The sequence below is a fragment of the Mixophyes fleayi genome, chromosome 5 (genome assembly GCF_038048845.1).
Source record: "Mixophyes fleayi isolate aMixFle1 chromosome 5, aMixFle1.hap1, whole genome shotgun sequence".
NCBI classification, from domain to species: Eukaryota; Metazoa; Chordata; class Amphibia; order Anura; family Limnodynastidae; genus Mixophyes; species Mixophyes fleayi.
The window spans coordinates 65,514,342-65,535,152 of record NC_134406.1 but is presented as its reverse complement, the minus strand read 5'-3'; the positions used below and the strand labels follow the sequence as shown (position 1 = coordinate 65,535,152).

Below are 20,811 nucleotides of genomic sequence, written 5' to 3'. Positions count from 1 at the left end.
TTGTGCATGTTCACACCTATTAATGATCTATAAAATATTGTACAATATTCTCAGCACAAACCTGGTCCCTTATACTATGTACCAGGAAGTAGTTATATGACTTGGGATAAATTCATAGTCTTAAGAAAATAACTTCTTTTCCATTTGAAAGGTTCAGATATATCCCTACTTATTTTCTTTATAATTTGAAATGACAAAAACAAATATCATAAAAGAACTTTTATTTTATTTAATAAAATACATCATGCACAACTTATATAGGTTTATTCTCTGAACATTCACAAGAAATATGTTTGCATTATCTTTATATATATATATATATATATATATATATATATATATATATATATTAGGTTGATTAACTGTTCAACAGGGTGCTATAAACTGTATGCATCCTTTAGCTTTTATTTTTCTAGTTTTAAACAGCAATTTTGTCAGGGTGACTCTTTGAGTATGGACAAGTGTCCTGGATATTCCAACAGCGGTCACATTCCATGAATAAGTAGTTAACATTAGTGTCTGTCATGTAGCTCAATATATGCCATTTAGTTATTCCATAAATGCAGTATGTTTTACAATTCTTGTTTTTATATTATTTGAACAATCTGCATTTTTGGTAAAGGGAACATAGTAAATACATAAAGCGTGTACATAATATGTACAGGAAGACAATTTTTTTTTTTCAATGTATGTAAACATTACCTGTTCATATAGAGTGAACAAATAGATCTCACGTTAAATAAGGAATATCAGTTTCCTCTTGATTGACAGAAGTCATCATAGTACTCTGCAGTAAGGGCAATGCCTACAGCATATATTATTGCAATGTGCTACTTACCCTTAAGGCAGCAAAATATGATAAAAACAATATAGTTACAAAACTTGTGCCTTCTGGACATATAGAATAAATATTTATAAAAATAAAATTGGAAAACATTTACTGTATTTAAATCATGGATATTGCCTTTTTCAAATCAAGCAAATTAATGTGAATTAATATAATCCTTTTTGTGACATAACAATGATTTAACAAAAGTGGCCTATATGTTGCTTTTTCACATTGCGGGCCTCATGTAGAGTTGGATGCAAGTCTAGTTACTTAGCGTAAAATCCAGGTTTCAATACTGTGGATCTGCACAAAAAAGACGATTTGTTGCGTATACGACTCTTTAAACGTAAAGAGGCGTATCGGGAAGGCAACAGGTGTGCAAGCATAGGCCAAGTATAGTAAGGGCATGTTCAAGTAAATGTGACCAATGTAGACTGGGTGCAGACGCAGATATACCTGTAGGTAACGTGTCTTTTGCAGCTTCTCTACCTCCGGTGAAAGATACAATCAGCTGAGATGTTTCCAACTCAGTATATTATATTGAATGTGTCTTTTTTTGACGCAAGTTACACCTGCATTTTAGACGGATATTGCGTCCAACTCTACATAAGGTCCTGTATGTATTATATTTCCTGCCAAAAACCTATGTGTATAAAATCACATTGTAATTACATACATATATATATAATATCTGCTAATAGCCTTAAAGTAACAATGACTTTTACATTATTAGATTCTCTGTCATTCACTTATTTCACACCGCTCCTTGCTAGACAGCATTCATGTACAAAATTGATGAGACAACATATTATTAATTGGTATACAAATTACAACCTGTATTTTCTGTGCTAATTTGGAACTGATTTTTTAATTAAAGTTAATTTATTACCATGTTTTATTACCTGTTTTTAAGTAAAAGGCAATTCAATCTTATATAATAGTTTAGACACTTTTGTGTGCCCATGTAAATGAAATCACACAAGTTTGCTCCCTCCCTACACAGTGCTTGAACTATTGTCTACTCACTGCCCTAAAACACACAAATGTCATCACCTCTACCAGGGTAATTTCCTCAATAGACCAGTCTTTTTTTTTTTAAAGACCTAGTAAAGCCACTACCTGACCTCAATATGCTATATCAAAGGCTGTACTGTAATGAAATACCTGAAGTGTTAATACTTAACTGAATATGTTCGCCGTACTCTGATTCTATAGCAGGTTGCTATGGTAGGAGGGACATGTTTTTCTAACAGAGTGCACAGAGTGACTAACTGTCTTGCAGTCTTGCTCTGCAGAAATCCATTGCATGGAGCACGGTCAGTATTGCCACAGAAGCTTAATAAACACCAATATCATTTGTGTTAGATCACATTAGGTCACTGTCCTAAAGGTGTGATAGGAGCATTAACTGTCTCTAATGGGACATGGAGGGAATACATTTTAACAAGCTCCTGGAATCTTGCATTAACAATAAACTCTGTATTTTACCTTTGTAAAGGTACCTTTAACTGTGCTTCATATCTGAACATTTTAATTTTTGTGGGGTTAAGTGATAAGTTTTACAAACACTCAATGAGTGCTACCACAGACTCAAGTTTTTTCTTTCCTGCAGAAGTGAGTGTATACAATTTACAATCATAGAAAGCTGGCAATTGACCAGCAAGCTACATTTAAAAAGACATATAGTAAATGCATGTAAAAAAAATATTGGTAATAGCAGATATGTTGACTAAGTGCTCACTTTTCCCTATTTTCTACAGTGGCCTTGAAATTATTGAGAGAGTTAAGTTATGATAAATTAGTTCACAAAATCCAGACATTAAACTTAACATGTCTTTGGTTAAAGTAATATTTATTTTAATTTTTGTATTTTTAATATTTAACAAAAATATAATAGATGACACTCTACACAGCCTGGTGACAATGAACTTCTAAAAGCTACATAAATAACCTAAAACAGAAATTACTGAAATATAAAGAAAATATCAACTATACTAATAAGAAAATGTTTAACTTAAAATACTGATATTATTAAAGTAACAAATATTTTTCAATTTTTTTTGTAATGAGTAAGATTTTTCCCCCTTTTTTAATATAGTTCAAATACTGTATATTTTTTTTTTCTCTATCTCTCTTTCTTTATCTTTCTCTCTTTTTCTCTTGCTCTCCATCTTTCTTTCTCTCGGTCTCCCTTTCCCCACCCTCCCTCTCCTTCTGTCCTCTATAAAGTTTTCACTTCACTCAATTTGGTGAAAACAGAACATATTATATGAATGTATGAAACAGATTTTTTTACTACTATGTTGTAATTCTGCGTCTCAATTCTTTTGACATTTGACATACACTTTAATATATCAGTTGCATACATTCATCCACCTTACATGCAAAATGAAATATTATATTAACTATGTACACATTTTTCTGAATAATAAATTGTTTAATTCAATATGCATAAGAATTGTGCATTTCGCTGGAAAACCGCAAGCTCTTACCAAAAAAAGACATTTAGTTATAAATATTTTAAATAGTTTAAATACATATTTCATACCAAGAATATAAAAATAGCATTTGTTTCTGATAAATAAATTAAGAGGTTTCATTAAAATGACAAATAACGTGCAACAACTAACCACCATCTACCAACTCTATTTGGTTGATTGTCTAGGAGATGACATGCAGAGATAATTGTCCTTAGGTCTTCTCTGAAATGACAAATAGACAGCAGGAGTCATAGTTACCTGAAGCAAGCATTGACAGTGCTATTGTTCGCGAATGACAGTCAAGCACTCAAGAAAGAGCGTTTGCTTTGTGATACAATAAATCCCTACGACATATGTGGTCATGTGTTCTTTTGTATATGACTTCCAGCTGTTCTGGCCCTCGGGGTTTTCAGTCTGTAGCAAAAGTCTGGCTCACACACCAATAGCTCACAAAAGCAACGAAAACACACCCATCACGCATCAAGATAAATATGGTAAGGTACTGTGCTTTTTTTTTTGCATTAAATTCTGAGTTCAACAATTTCCATCACAGTTTTATTTAAACCATATTTGAGTGTGTCTTTGCAGTCTCGTGCATTGATAGTGACAATGCAACTGCTTCTGCTGAATATTTCTTATCAGTTATCATTATACATTTATGGCTTTGTCATCTTTATAGTCTATTGTACTTTTAACAATGTCATGGGGGAAATCTTCTGTAGACTGTCCGGACATTCCAGTTGTCCCTTCTATATCCCAAGAACCTGGTAGGTTTTCAAGGCTTAGTGAACTAATTGCTCCTTGGCTGAAACCTTCCTCAGATCTACTGGGCAGCACAAGCTGCAAGGAAGTATCAGAGGATGAACACATAGATGGAGAAAGAGTTGCAGAAATAGACTGCAGAGGAGTTAATGTAGTGTCTGAATGAGGTGAAGTGCTCTTCAAAAATGGAAAATGCTCTGCCTGAATAACTTGATAATGTGAAGGAGAATATCCAAGGCCTGAAGTATAATAATATTCACCTTCTAATGAGTTTTCTACATTTGATCCGTTTCTTTGGGGACTGCTGCCTACACTAGAAGGATCCATGTTCCACAGGTCAGATACAACTGTACCTTGGCACAGTTGTGTTGGGGTTCCAACCAAAGTCTCCCCTTGTCTTTGCATGTAAGGTTGATTTGTTGTCCATGTCATTCTAGTTTGCAATTGCTCCATTGGAGAACCTATCGTAGTTCCCATTGCATCTAGGACTGTGCCATATGTTGAATAATAGCCAACTGGTCTTTGTGCTGCCAGTAAGTTTTCTAAAATATTCATGACAATCTTCATATCCTTGCCCATCTGGGATACTTCTTGGGTTAAAGTACCAACCTACAAAAATAAAATAATGCTGTCACATTAAGTTGTGAATATAGATATAGATTCTTTCTATATATATCTAGCTTAGTATTAAGAAGATATTTATATGAATATATGCATTCATAAATATGAAAAGATACATGGGTTGTTCTGTGAGATAAAAATAATATAATTTACCTATAGAACCTTATGTTCTATCATGTCGTAGCCTTTGAAATATTGCCTAGACATGGGAATACCCTGGTGTACACAGCAAGAACGTGACATATTCAATATTTTATTGTTCCTAAAATCCGAACCACTGATAATGTAATGATTTTGTCTGCTACACCTCAATTAACTCTTCAAAGTACCTGTAGAACTGGAGGTAGTCAGAGAGGCAAATAACCATATATATGTAACAAAAGAAAGTTAGCTATATAACAATATATTATAACAACTGGTATAGGGGGGATGCTGCCCATAGTAACCAATCGGATTCCTTCATATTTTCCTATTCCGTTTATAAATTGAAATGGTCAAAACTGCCTTATTTTTTCATAAATGTCCCTGAATATGTGGTATCTCTATTATCAGTTTCCTCTACCCACAACATTGGTGGTGACAATATTTTAAAACAATCCCTGCTTGTCCACCAATTCCCCTTGTCATGCACAAACACAAAATAGTAGTGGAGAGTAATAGGCTCAGAGATTTAGTCACAGCTTCCCTTTATTTATTTTTTATAGCCAGCCTGCTTTACAGAAACACCCACCAGCCATTCACACATTTTCCCATAGTCTATCCTTTCAAACAAAGTAATTATGGCCCATAGATGACTCTTATTTTTTTCCCATGGATAACTATTTTTCCATAATTTTTTTGCTAATGAAAATAATGAAATTGGAATACTCATTTTCCTTTGACTCCTAATATATCTACGGTAGCATAATTGGTGGTTACAGAATTATATTAAGTGTTATGCTGCATTTGACACTAGAAACAAGCGGTGTCATGTATAGAAACAGAAAACTTTATATAGTGAGAGTGTCCTTTGACAGCTGCAAAATGATATAAACAGATAAAATAAAAATCAATTACTTTCAGCCCCAGCCTCTAACACTCCAGTCACTGTCAACTGTCCCTCGTTCAGTTATGCAGCCACAATGCTACCAAAATTGATGTATAAAATATACCCAGGAATAAGAAATAAATAACATATTACTATAAGATTTCCATTAATATTTAAGCTGCCTCAATATCAAGAATGGCATCACCTGCCTATTGCCAAATAAATTGCATCTCTGATAAAAGAAGCCTTACCTTCCAATGTAACCAGATTTTTATTATCTTAACATCAAGGATGATTTCTGATTTTTATTAACAAAAAATGTTTGAGGTCACTTTAATGCCACTAGTCAGATGAAAATAAATAGAGCTATTTGTAAAGAATGATGTTACTCTGTTATGACAGCATTTCCTCATTATAAAAATAAACTCAGCTGTCAGATTCATAGATAATGTGACAGGTACATTATTTACTGACATCCAAAGTTACAAATGTCACCAATTAGTCTGAATAATATAATTGCTTAGTTATCTGATTTCTGATACACATTTGACAGTTGAGTAAACTGATATGATGTGGGCTTGTAAGAAATGTTTTAACTACAATTTCAGTGATCATTAAAATTGTAGTGCAGATTATATTTTAGCAATATGATGGCGCTAACCACTTATTTTCATACAGATTCTAGTGTTGTGTTTCTAGCATAACATCAGCCTCTTTCTGTGCATTGAGTATACCTCCTTAAGTGTAGTGGAGGATTTTAATGGAAGTAAGTAGGCCTAGAAGCACTTGCTGACACCAATATGTAGCTTAATGGTCTGTTTGGCACCTAGAATCAGAGAGTAAATATTGATGAATGTGGAAGTATTCTCACCATGCACATTCATAAGGGCAGATTCACTTGCACATTGATTCAATTCCCTGCGTTGTTCTTTAGAATAGCTTTAGAATAGCTGCACATTATTACCGTCACTACAGTCATTTTAACACTCTGTGAGCCGCGAGCAAACATCAGCATTGAATTTACCGTAATAACGGTAATAAATGTGCAGCTATTGTAAAGTTATTCTAAAGAACGACACGGGGAATTGAATCTGCCCCATACAGTCTTCTGCATAAAAATAAACTGAACAAATTAACCATTATAATTACCATTCACTATTCTCCCTAAAGCTACAGAGATTGTCATATATTAAACTATTATTTGAAACTATTATAAGTCTCCCTGAATCTGTCCCTCTTCTTTGCAAATAATTGCAGCCACATTGCAGCTACATTAGGAAGGTTATGCCAGCAAAGGTGATGCAAGAGACAAATAAAATAGTGTGTTTTCTTCTTCCCTTGTACTCCCTTCGAGATGGATATTAAGGAACTAGAGCATGCTCTTAAGTAGGCTTTAAGATACTAGATGTTGTGTCATAGTCTACATTGGACTCATATTGGCTACAAGTCTTCACCACATTAAGAGCAAGCACTCAGCCCCAAGGGTCATGTCAAAGGGAGCCAGTTGGTCTGTTACATAGTCAAACTTACACCTCTCCAGGTTAAGGGATAATGGGCATGACATTCTGCAAACATTTAGGGGCATATTCAATTAGGATTCCAGTCCGCGGTAATGTGCGTTACCGCGGAAAGTGCGCACTATTGCCGGTAATATGGTACCGCAATAACGTGGATTTTCGTATGCAACCCTATGGGCTGCGAACAAAAATCCACGTTATTGCGGTACCGTGGATTAAGTTCGCGGCCCGTTCTGGCGCAATCCCGGGGACCGGAATCGGAATTGAATATGCCCCTTAGTGACTAGCTGGAAAGGCCTTTGAAAAGGATAAGCCATGTCCATATAGGCGACGTTTGATATAATTTGCTAGCCTTTAAGATAGCCATGGTTGCAGGTTGGAAAATGGGAGCTCACTTACCACATGTATTCTCCCATTGAGCTCCAAGCTATGCCCATATAAATATGTTACATACATTTCTTAATGCCAGTTCCTACTGTAAGCAATAAAGTTTATTATTTAAAGGAGTATATGTAAAATACAATACCACTGTAGTATTAAATTGTCCACTGGTTCTATTGTCTGGTGTATTCCTTATATCGACACTTAATTTTAAAAAAAATCACGTCATCATGTGACATTTTAAATTAATGTCACATGATGTTTATTAAGTCAATAAAGGCACATCCTGCCTTATTTCATGTGCTAAATGCAGTAAAACAGTAATGTAATCTATTCACATGAATTCTGATAAATAGATGTATCAGGAACGTAAATTATAGAGACCACATGATAATAAATGCAAAAATAGGCATTATCCTGGCAAAATAGGGATAGTTGAAACTCAGCACATCTGATATATGAGCTGCCTTAACAACATTATATCATTAGAAATGGAATTCCCAAATGTCACCGCAGTTCAAACATCTAATTAAAATATGTAGTCCAAATACCATAATAGATAATGTGTTGCTGTCTATTGAATTATTACATATTTTTTACATAGCCAGAAAATAATCCTCTGTACTTTATAAGTGAGATGTACTTATTTTGCAGTTAAACTTTTATGCTGCATATGCATTTGATGAAATCCCCTGTGTGTTTTTTATTCTCGAGTCACAATTATCTTTCAGTAAAGTGAGCAATGCATGGCAGTTGTTTTGGATTAGTTCTAATGGATTAAACTTTTCAGATTCACGTTTTGTGCACTTTATGTAATGAATTAGATGTACAGTATTTCGGCTAATATATCTAATGCACCATTCATGTGTAACAAATATTATAAACAATGCAAACATACAAAAATAAAAGTTATTCTCTACAAATTACTAGCCACCAATGGTATCCTATCATCCTCTCTCCCTTTTGTGTTGAAAGGGGAATGAGCCTCTGCCTTATTGACTGATGTACAATCTTTGCTGGCTTCCTTCTATATATTTGACCCTGTTGTTAGCTGACCATGTGGTCCATATTAAACAGTCCTGTTATAATAAGAACAATGGGGTAGGTGGGACTATGGTTTATGTACAATGTTAGATCTACTGCATCTATTTACGCAGACATAATTAATAGATATACTTACTGGAGAGGACCACACTAATGTCACTTTGATTGTATGATTACAATATACACCACTTCAATAAACTTCAAATGTTTCATCTAACCCATGTTGGTTATTGGACAATTCAAAAATATATATTGAATGATTGGATTGTAAAGTGTGTATCCATCTTAAAAAAAATCCTTCAGTTCTATATTAATGTCTGGGTTGCTATTTAAGTATTGTTATCTCATGTGAATAATTTACTGTGACAGATTCCCCTCCGAGTCTACAGTGAAATAAATAATGTGTATATATTTTAATTAGAAAGTTGAGACACCACTTTAAAATATGGTCAGAAACTTTCTCACATACTGAATGTAACTGTTGCTTTTATTTTGCAAGTATTGAACTTGTATTACGTCGAGGTCAGCAGAACGTACAGGATATAGATTTTATATAGAAGACAATAAATAACATGTAAGTTTTACAATAAAGGCAGGAAGGAGATAAAGGCTACTCTGATGGACTATTGAACTAGGAAATGGTCCGTTCTTAGGTGATCTCATTAGAACACACCATTGTTTACGTGACATGTTTCATATCACTATTTGTAATATTTGGCTAAATATTTTTAAAACAGTCATAATAAATGCTTTGTGGATGAAATAAGAATTAGGAGACAATATACCTCGTGGTTAAGTCGAGTAATCTGTTGTTTGGTTTCTTCTGCTGTTATAAAAAGCATTGCTGGGTTAAATTCGGAATAGTCTGCAAAGTGTAAACAGATTTTTTTAAAAAGCTGGTTAGTAATCCAAGAAATAAATGCATCCAAGAACAGTATAGTTATCTAGATTTACCTAAAACAATCATTGACATGCACATTTGTCAATGTTTAGTCACATGGTAGTCAATGCACAAAGTGCTATGGATTAAGTATGTGAGTGGGAAACATGAAAGTAGAGTAAACAAGGGAATACAGTACTAGGAAGTAATTTGTTTCAGCACCATCGCTTAACTAATGTAGTAAAATACTCTGCTGAGAATGTTTAAATATTGTTTCAGTTTTTGGGTATCATAATGTAGCCCCCAAAAAAGCAATATTTCATTTTTTATGTTAATAATACTAACCCAAAAACGTTTTAAAACAATTATATTTATCCTTTACATGGCTTTTGCTGCCTACACCAAGTAACAAATATAATATACATTTACCAGCATTGCTAAATTGCACATGGCCAAGTTTCTCTGCAGTTTTCAGAAAAGTTGATTGACTTAGGGACCTATTTATCAATGGGAGATAACCTTTTTATCAATTGAAAATGGGTAGGACATCACCCAGTACTCTTAATGCTGTCAGCCAGTATTGCCGGGGATCTGAGCATCGGCCCTTAGACATGGCAATAAAAGATATGTAGACATAGATCATTTATTGTATGTACACAAGCTAGGTCGCAACTTTAGTACCACTGCAATTAAATGGAGAATACTGCAGCTTAAATCAGCACTGCTTACAAACAAAGGCATGTTTTTACATTTCAGCTTTGCAAGCTTAGATAAGACAGAACTACTAGTAAGGTTTGGTTCTACTTTAACATCTTCAATGGACGTGCAAAAAGCCCAAATTGTAATCAACTAACACTCCAAATAATTGTGATATGTTGTAGCTTAATTCATTAAATTATGTTTTAGGTGCAAAAAGAATGCAAAATATTCACTTCATAATTATTCTTTATTTATAGTACCAACCAGTGGTTGAAGTAGACATTTAGAAGTGGCGGTATACAAAATGTAATGGGAATGTAAGTGAATGAAATTTGATAGTATTACAATAAAGGCAGTAGGCGAAGTGGCGGTATGACATACCATTGTATACACCCCAACTTTGAACAGTGGTACCAATATATTTCACGTTGCTGTACATTCATATTATTGTTTTTGGTCACATCACTTCCTACCCCAATAGAGCTTATAATATATTTTTACTATTATAAAAAAATTTTAGGCAGAAGCCAGTTAATTTACCAATATGTTTTTGCACAGTGGAAGATAACCGTGCTCCAGGGGGAAACCCATGTGAACTCTGGGAGAACATGCAGACTCTATATCAATAGCACTCAGGTAAGGATTGAACTCAAGGCAATGTTAACAATGTTGTCACCAATCTTTTAGTTTTAATTTTGTTTAAAAAATGTGAAACCTTAGGGAGGCACATAGGTCTTCAATGGGCCTCATTTGTATGATGATTTTAATGTGTTCAAAATGGTAGTTACTATTAAATACAGTTTACAATGAATCTGTTAGTGTAGAAAAGTAAACTAAAGTAAGGAAGACCTACTCCATGTCTCCCTGGCATCAGTCAAAGGAAATAACTGATGATGTTAATTTTGTGGTCATACATGTGCAGAACCCTACAATGGGCAAATTTATGTAAAAGCTTATTTGGATATTGCAATCTCGTTGGGTAGTATTGGAATTATTAGAGGTGCTCCATGATCCTTACAGTATAGGTTGCACCCGGACCATAAGTGAAATCATCAACTGGTATAGAGACTTCTCTGTCCAAGTGAGGAATTCAGAACTCACTCGAAAATACGTATGGGAGGCCACCCTCAACCTTGGCTGGTTGGGGACTTATAAGAAGGAGTAGAGGTAGAGCACTGAGGATTTTACTTGCTATAACTGTTCTGGTTATTTATATGGATTTGCCCCATTGGTGTTGTTTAAATTTAAATGGTATATAGTTTACTTTTACTATGCTATAAGCGCAAATTACATATCATTAAAGGAGTTAAGCACTATTAGAAACCACATCTTTTTTCTGACATGTCCCTCTGTAGCAAAGTGCTCCATTCAGCTCTATTGAAGAGCGTTTGAGCATTTGAGTCCTCCTACCATGTGTGTTGCAGTCCAATATAGCTCCAAGCTTCTGGTAAAGGGGGAGATTTTTGGGGATGGACACCCCTTACATGGGGGTAACAATATATTTTAAGCTGCAAGCAGGGTCCTCTTACTTCTCTGTCAGTCTGCATTACCGAGTATTATTACTGTGTTTGTTTCCAAATGTAAAAATGGTTGCTATTTTCTTGCTTTTGAAGTTAGCATCAAATATTATTATTTTGTTGTTGTTTAATTATGTTGTTCTCTGGGTAAACATGTCTAAATTTCCTTACAGAGCTATTAGTACAATTTTCATATACCATCATGCACTTATATAAAAAATAAATGCACATATGTTGGTGGAGATGGGAAAATGAACATTATTAATGTAATATTGTTTACATTTAAATGAACAAATACAAAGTAATATTTGTATATTTTCTCATGCAAACGGTATATAAATGATTAAATAAATAAATGCTCCAATCCCTTTCAGATCAGTGAGAGAAGCAGACAACCTTACTGCAGCTATCCAATTACTAGAAGATATCAACAAATAAGAAAGACACAGCAGGAAGGTCACACAGCAGTAAAGAAGTTACTTGCCAGCAGTTGAGTTAATGAATATGTTGTTGAGAGGGATTTGACATAGCATTACATTGCTGCAATATATGTTTTATTGAGAAGCTCCCTTTAGCGCAACATAACTGTAAAATGTTTTCCCAACACACTGCGGCCTTAGTACTAGAGGAACAACACTGATTGACTTGCCTTCTCCCATTACCAGATCTATATTGTTACAGCCAATTTAAGAAACCCCCGTGAATTTTAGTTATGTAATAATTTACAGTGGCTCAGATGCCTACAGGCATTACAGTGTACAGCTTTTCTTTAAAAGGAGTCAGGATCCTTTAATAAGCTTTCACATTAGGCATTTGTTGTAAATTAATAGTCTAGAAATACAGCTTGGATGATGAATGTGTCAATTTATTCTGCCCTGTGGTGTGGTTTGAATTCCGGAAAGAACACAAATGAGAGGGGGGATTCTGCACAGGGCACTTATGGCAAAATTCTGCTGGAAAATGCGTGGAATTTTGCGTTCATATTTGCCGCAATTTAGTACCCAACCCGATGACTCATACAGCAAACCACTCAGCTGCATATTAGGAAATGTTTAGATAAATCTTTATATCAATGTCCTCATACATGTATCATGCATTTGTTGTGTCATGTTATATATGAAATATAGCACACTACATTTCATTAGAGAGCAAGGACAGCTGCATTCAAACGTTGATATACAGACCCAATAAAACACATTTGTAGAGACAGCCGCCACATAGTTCAGGTCCAGTGGAATATCCAGACACATAAGTGAAAATAAATAACAACACTTTTGAAGAGGGAATCTAAACACAATTTGGGAGAAGGATAATTATTTATTTAAGTGACAAAAAAACCTTTCATTTCCTTTATTAATTAATAAGCTTGGCCCGCATACTCATTTACAGATATTATCAATAAAAATATATGTTGTGTATAGACAGAGGTAGCTGTTTTTCAGTTTGTCATATATATGGAATATAATTTGCATTTGCTGACCTATTTATCTAATTGTGTAATTGCCTCTCAAGTATATCAGATATATAATATTTTATCAGCTGAAATTTCCCATGTGGGGAAAAATTATGCTATTTTATAAATTTGGGTCAATGAGCTGTCATGTTACTGTCACTCACCGGACTGTGAGTGCTTCTTCCCGGACATTTAGGAACCGTGGCCGTCCTCCATCCTGAGGGACTGCGCATGCGCAGCCCTTTCTATACCTCCAGTGTATGTTCCTTTAACTTAATTGGCAGATCAGGCAACCTCCCTATATTAAGCACCTGTGGTCAACACCACGTTGCCTGATCTTGGAGTCTCATTCCCCATGAGTCTCTGAAGGTGTTCCTGTGTTTCCTTGTTTATTCAGCCCTGCTGATTCCTGTGGTTTCCAAACCACTTCTACCTCTGTGGTTTCCAAACCACTTCTGCTACTGTGGTTCCCATACCACTTCTACCATCTACTGTATCATCGTGACTGTGAGCTGATTCCTATCCGCTGCCTCCGTGCACTACAGTCTTCTAATCACTTCAACTCTACCATGTATCATTGGGACTGTTAGCTGATGCCTATCCGCTGCCTCCGTGCATTACAGGCTTCAACCACATCCACTCACCTGTTCATGATTGTGACTGCCAGCTGATTCCTATCCGCTGCCTCCGTGCACTACAGGCTTCAACCTGCAACTCGTCTGTGTTTCATCATCGTGACTGTTTGGCTGATTCCTATCCGCTGCCTCCGTGCACTACAGTCTTCAACCTGCAACTCGTCTGTGTTTCATCATCGTGACTGCTAGCTGATTCCTACCCGCTGCCTCCGTGCACTACAGTCTTCAACCTGCAACCCGTCTGTGTTTCATCGTGACTGTTTAGCTGATTCCTATCCGCTGCCTCTGTGCGCTTCAGTCTTCAGTCCTTGTCTACTCTACCGTGTTTCCTTGAGTCTGCTGCCACTATTGCTACCCGCTACTCTCCGTGATCATCTGTTCCAGTTCAACTCTGCTCCGGTGTCCCATCGTTACTGCACCTGCTGGTTGCTATTGGTTACCTCCGTGTTCCCGCAGAGACCCGCTGCTGTTACTTCTCAGCGCTACTCATCCATCTACTGCTGATCCGCTCTCCACGCCTTCCTGTGTTCCCTGCTGGTCTACCTACCTGTGCGCTGCACCTGCTAGACCCCTGCTTCACCCATCCAGGGACTTGTATCCTGCTGGCCTCCTGCCCTTCAGGTATCTCTGCACTCCTGTCTGACTGCCTTCTCCTGAACCACGGTATGCATACTTCCCATTGACTGTGCTGTGTATTGCATACCTTGCTGGACTGTGTTGGTTCTCCTCTGGAGTGTACTATCCGCTGAGTCTATTGCCATCATTGACTGTGTTGGTTCTCCTCTGGAGTGTACTATCTGCTGACTCTACTGCCATCATTGACTGTGTTATCTCATGCCGGATTACTTCAAGAGACTTTCTATATTGGCAGTGTTGTTCAGTCATTTATACATTTATATTGTGCATATTACTGTGGATCAAAGTCAAGGTGCCCGTGTATATATTGTGTTGCAGTCTCTCCCCGTGCACCTCCTCACATATATATTCAGTAGTACAACTTGCTAGTGGCAGACCACTGACTCCTGTTTACAGTTTCACCTGTTCCAGTATCCTCTCACATAGCAGTGGTACAACTTGCTAACGCAGACCACTGACTCCCCGGATACCTCCACTTGGATTCCATTCCTTCACTCAGACAGCGGTACAACTTGCTATCCGCAGACCGCTGACTCTCATCACCTCCTCGTTTCTGTTGGACATTCCTCCTCACTATAGCAGTGGTACAACTTGCTACCGCAGACCACTGACTACCTTCACGTGTCCTTTGTCCATACAGTTCCTCGTGTATTACTACCTCCATATTGCCAGTGCTGCTAGTCATAGACTTTCCTGAGCATCTCATCATCTGCTATTTCCTGTTCCGTGATCACCCTGCTACCAGAGTACCATATTACCACCTATACTGCTCTGGTAAGCCTATCACCTGGTGATCCCTGGGTAAAGACTCCTAGTGCCCGTGACAGTAAGATCAGGCCATGACAGACCCAGATACGGAACCTACTGCTAAAGAGATGCTGCAGCATCTGGTCAGCCGTGTGGAGCAACAGGATGCTCGCCAACAGCTGTTACTTCAATGTTACCAATCGTTAACCTCCCAAGGAACATCTGGACAGACTGTTACAGCTAGTATTGAAGCTCCTGTGCTTTCCTCCGTTTCCCCAGTGCCATCCCAGGTGTCTACAGCTCCTACGCTTCACCTGCCTACTCCGTCAAAATATGACGGGGACCCCAAAACTTGTAGAGGTTTCCTTAACCAATGTTCAGTCCATTTTGAACTCCAACCTCAAAATTTTTCTACCCATCGTTCCAGAGTGGCCTATCTTATCTCATTGTTTTCTGGACAAGCCCTGGCTTGGGCCTCCCCTCTGTGGGAAAGAAACGATCCAATTCTACAAGATAGTGCCAAATTCATTTCCACGTTCCGAAGTGTGTTCGATGAACCAGGTCGTGTGACCTCCGCTGCTTCCAGCATTCTTCGTTTGCGACAAGGCTCCCATACAGTAGGACAGTATGTCATTCAATTTAGGATCTTAGCCTCTGAACTTCAGTGGAACACTGAAGCATTAGTTGCCGCCTTCTGGCAGGGGCTCTCCGATAAAATTAAAGATGCACTGACTACCCAAGAGCTTCCTTCGTCACTAGAAGATTTGATCTCTCTTTGCCATCGTGTAGACATGAGATTTCGTGAAAGAGAATCTGAGAAAACAACTTCTGCTAAAGCACCTCTTCGTTTAAACCCTCAATTTCGTCCAGTTTCACCTTCTGTGATTCCCATGGAGATAGGACGTTCCAAATTATCTTTAGAAGAGAGGAAACGAAGAGTAAAGAATAGACTCTGTATCTATTGTGCTGATTCCACACATATGCTCAGTTCTTGCCCTAAGAAATCGGGAAATGCCAGGCCCTAACTAGTTCTGGAGAGGTGAAGTTAGGGTCCCTGGAGTCCTCTCCATTGTCTATGAAATCTAAAGTCTGCGCTTTCGATGTTACGATTTCCTTTGCTACCAAATCCTTTGAGTCACAGGCATTGATTGATTCCGGAGCAGCAGGAAATTTCATTTCTAAATCACTAGTGAATCAATGGTCCCTACCAGTGATCACTTTAAAAACACCCATTACTGTGACGGCTATAGATGGATCACGTCTCATCAATGGTCTCATCACCCAGAGTACGTCTTCAGTAACCCTTCAGATTGGTGTACTACACCATGAAGAAATTTCGTTTTTAATTCTTCCTGTTACGACAAGTCCGATTGTCTTAGGCCTTCCATGGCTTCAATGTCACTCTCCCCAGATTGACTGGCGCACCCCTCAAGTTACGTCTTGGGGGCCTGAATGTCACCATCGTTGTCTCTCTCAAGTTATTCCTCTTAAAGTACAGCAATCTTCCATCTCATCTTCCTCCCCGGGACTCCCTCCTCAGTATGCTTCATTTGCCGATGTGTTTGATAAAGCTCAGTCTGAACGTCTTCCTCCTCATCGTTCTTGGGATTGTCCGATCGACCTTCTACCTGGCAAGACTCCTCCCAGGGGTCGGGTCTATCCTCTCTCGTTACCTGAAACTCAAGCCACATCTGAGTACATACAGGAGAATCTCCAGCGTGGGTTCATTCGACCTTCCACCTCTCCCGCTGGAGCTGGGTTCTTCTTCGTCAAAAAGAAGGATGGATCATTACGCCCTTGTATAGATTTTCGTGGACTCAACGCCATTACTATCAAGAATCGGTATCCCATTCCGCTGATCACTGAGCTATTTGATCGCATCAAGGGAGCTCGGATATTTACTAAGTTGGATCTTCGTGGTGCCTACAATTTAATTAGAATCCGTTCCGGTGACGAATGGAAGACCGCGTTTAACACCAGAGATGGGCATTACGAATATTTAGTAATGCCCTTCGGGCTGTGTAATGCCCCCGCGGTTTTCCAGGGTTTCATCAATGAGATCTTTCGGGACTTATTATATGTATGTGTCGTTGTCTACCTGGACGACATATTGATCTTCTCACAGGACCTGCCTTCTCATCACCAACATGTGGCAGAGGTCCTCTCCAGACTACGGAAAAACTCATTGTTCTGTAAATTGGAAAAATGTTCATTCGAGTTACCCCAGATTCCATTCTTGGGGTATATAGTTTCCGGAGTTGGCCTGAAGATGGATCCAGACAAAGTAAATGCTGTACTACATTGGCCTCAGCCAACTACTCTTCGTGCCATCCAGCGTTTTTTAGGTTTTGCCAATTACTATAGACGCTTCATTCAAGACTTCTCATCCATTGCATCTCCCATTGTGGCCTTAACTCGGAAAGGGGCTAATACTAAGCAATGGTCATCTGAGGCTCTCCAAGCCTTTCAAATCCTCAAAGAGTCCTTCTCGTCTGCTCCCATTCTGCGACAACCTGATGTGACACTCCCCTTCTTCCTAGAAGTAGATGCCTCTAATGTGGGCTTAGGAGCTATTCTCTCCCAACGCTCGGAGCAACAAAAATTACATCCTTGTGCCTTCTACTCTCGGGGTCTTCTGCCCGCAGAGAAAAACTATACTATCGGGGACAAGGAGTTGCTGGCCATCAAAGCTGCATTAGAGGAATGGAGATACTTGTTGGAAGGAGCTCGCCATCCGGTGACGATCTTCACGGATCATAAGAACTTGTCATATTTGCAATCTGCTCAATGCTTGAACCCTCGTCAAGCAAGATGGTCTCTTTTCTTTTCCCGTTTTGAATTAATTATAACCTTCAAACCAGCTGCTAAGAACAAGAAAGCTGACGCTCTATCTCGAGCTTTTGTGACGTCCTCTGATGTAGAAGAGGTTCCCAACCATGCTATTCTAGACCCCAAATGTATTTCTCTGGCTGCTTCATCCACCAAAATGCTACCATTTGGGAAGACCCTCGTGCCTCCTACTCTGAGGAGGAAAATCCTTTCGTGGTTCCATGCCTCTCGTTTTTCTGGACACGCCGGTGAACATAAGACCTTTGAGATTCTCTCTCGTAGTTACTGGTGGCCTTCAATGAGGAGAGACGTCAAAGAGTTTATTGCTTCCTGTGATTTATGTTCTCAGTTCAAATCCTCCCGCAGAACTCCAGCAGGGTTGCTGCGACCACTACCCATTCCGTCCAAGCCTTGGACCCATATTAGTATGGATTTCGTTACTGATTTGCCACCAAGTAAGAATCACAATACTATTTGGGTAGTGGTAGACAGATTTTCGAAGATGGCTCATTTCGTCCCTCTGTCCGGTTTACCTTCCTCGTCTACTCTGGCTGAACATTTCATTAAAGAAATCTTCCGCATCCATGGATGTCCGTCTGAGATTGTGTCAGATAGAGGAGTACAATTCGTTTCCAGATTCTGGCGGGCCCTTTGTAAAACCTTGGGCATACGATTAGCACTCTCATCGTCTTACCATCCGCAATCTAACGGACAAACGGAACGAGTCAATCAAGATCTTGAGACTTTTATTAGGATGTTCTCTTCAGCCAACCAAGACAACTGGGTAGAATTGCTCCCTTGGGCTGAATTCGCCCATAACAACATGTACCATGAGTCATCATCCAAAACTCCATTCTTTGTGGTCTACGGTCACCATCCGTCTTTTCCGGAATTTCCTGCCCTCCCGCCCACCCAAGTTCCTGCTGTGGAGACTGCTTGTCAGACCTTCAAAAATATCTGGTCTCAGGTCAAAACCTGTTTAAAGAAGACATCTAACAAATATAAGTCTTTCGCAGATAAGAAGAGGCGGGCTATTCCACCACTAAAAATTGGAGATCGTGTCTGGTTATCTACCAAAAATATTCGTTTGAAGGTTCCATCTATGAAATTCGCCCCTCGTTTTATTGGTCCATATAGGATCATTCAAGTTATCAATCCAGTATGTGTTAAACTTCTTCTTCCTAAGAATCTTCGGATCTCCAATGCCTTCCATGTGTCCTTGCTCAAACCTCTCATCATCAACCGTTTCTCGACTCCTTCCTCAGCACCGCAGCCAGTTCAAGTTCATCAGGAGGAGGATTTCGAGATTACTGAGGTATTGGATGCAAAAATTTCGCGAGGAGTCCTCCGTTTCCTCGTTCATTGGAAGGGCTTTGGTCCTGAAGAGCGTTCATGGATCAAAGCTGAAGATCTTAATGCTCCTGCCCTTCTGAAGAAGTTTTATTCCAAAAATCCGGACAAGCCCGGTTCCAGGCGTTCTGTGCCCACCTTTAAAAGGGGGGGTACTGTCACTCACCGGACTGTGAGTGCTTCTTCCCGGACATTTAGGAACCGTGGCCGTCCTCCATCCTGAGGGACTGCGCATGCGCAGCCCTTTCTATACCTCCAGTGTATGTTCCTTTAACTTAATTGGCAGATCAGGCAACCTCCCTATATTAAGCACCTGTGGTCAACACCACGTTGCCTGATCTTGGAGTCTCATTCCCCATGAGTCTCTGAAGGTGTTCCTGTGTTTCCTTGTTTATTCAGCCCTGCTGATTCCTGTGGTTTCCAAACCACTTCTACCTCTGTGGTTTCCAAACCACTTCTGCTACTGTGGTTCCCATACCACTTCTACCATCTACTGTATCATCGTGACTGTGAGCTGATTCCTATCCGCTGCCTCCGTGCACTACAGTCTTCTAATCACTTCAACTCTACCATGTATCATTGGGACTGTTAGCTGATGCCTATCCGCTGCCTCCGTGCATTACAGGCTTCAACCACATCCACTCACCTGTTCATGATTGTGACTGCCAGCTGATTCCTATCCGCTGCCTCCGTGCACTACAGGCTTCAACCTGCAACTCGTCTGTGTTTCATCATCGTGACTGTTTGGCTGATTCCTATCCGCTGCCTCCGTGCACTACAGTCTTCAACCTGCAACTCGTCTGTGTTTCATCATCGTGACTGCTAGCTGATTCCTACCCGCTGCCTCCGTGCACTACAGTCTTCAACCTGCAACCCGTCTGTGTTTCATCGTGACTGTTTAGCTGATTCCTATCCGCTGCCTCTGTGCGCTTCAGTCTTCAGTCCTTGTCTACTCTACCGTGTTTCCTTGAGTCTGCTGCCACTATTGCTACCCGCTACTCTCCGTGATCATCTGTTCCAGTTCAACTCTGCTCCGGTGTCCCATCGTTACTGCACCTGCTGGTTGCTATTGGTTACCTCCGTGTTCCCGCAGAGACCCGCTGCTGTTACTTCTCAGCGCTACTCATCCATCTACTGCTGATCCGCTCTCCACGCCTTCCTGTGTTCCCTGCTGGTCTACCTACCTGTGCGCTGCACCTGCTAGACCCCTGCTTCACCCATCCAGGGACTTGTATCCTGCTGGCCTCCTGCCCTTCAGGTATCTCTGCACTCCTGTCTGACTGCCTTCTCCTGAACCACGGTATGCATACTTCCCATTGACTGTGCTGTGTATTGCATACCTTGCTGGACTGTGTTGGTTCTCCTCTGGAGTGTACTATCCGCTGAGTCTATTGCCATCATTGA

The 20,811-nt window shown here is 39.1% G+C and overlaps 1 protein-coding gene across 1 annotated transcript in view; it reads right to left on the bottom strand.

The window, feature by feature from the left end:
• Positions 1 to 250: 250 nt before the first annotated feature.
• Positions 251 to 20,811, bottom strand: part of KCNH8 (potassium voltage-gated channel subfamily H member 8) — a 325,816-nt gene continuing 305,255 nt past the window's right edge. Inside the window, exons 15-16 of the mRNA XM_075212321.1 lie at positions 9,447 to 9,526; positions 251 to 4,680 (exon numbers count right to left, since the gene is read on the bottom strand). Of these exons, the coding sequence (XP_075068422.1) occupies positions 3,958 to 4,680; positions 9,447 to 9,526 (803 nt within the window). The 3' untranslated portion in view covers positions 251 to 3,957. The remainder of the gene's footprint in view (positions 4,681 to 9,446; positions 9,527 to 20,811) is intronic.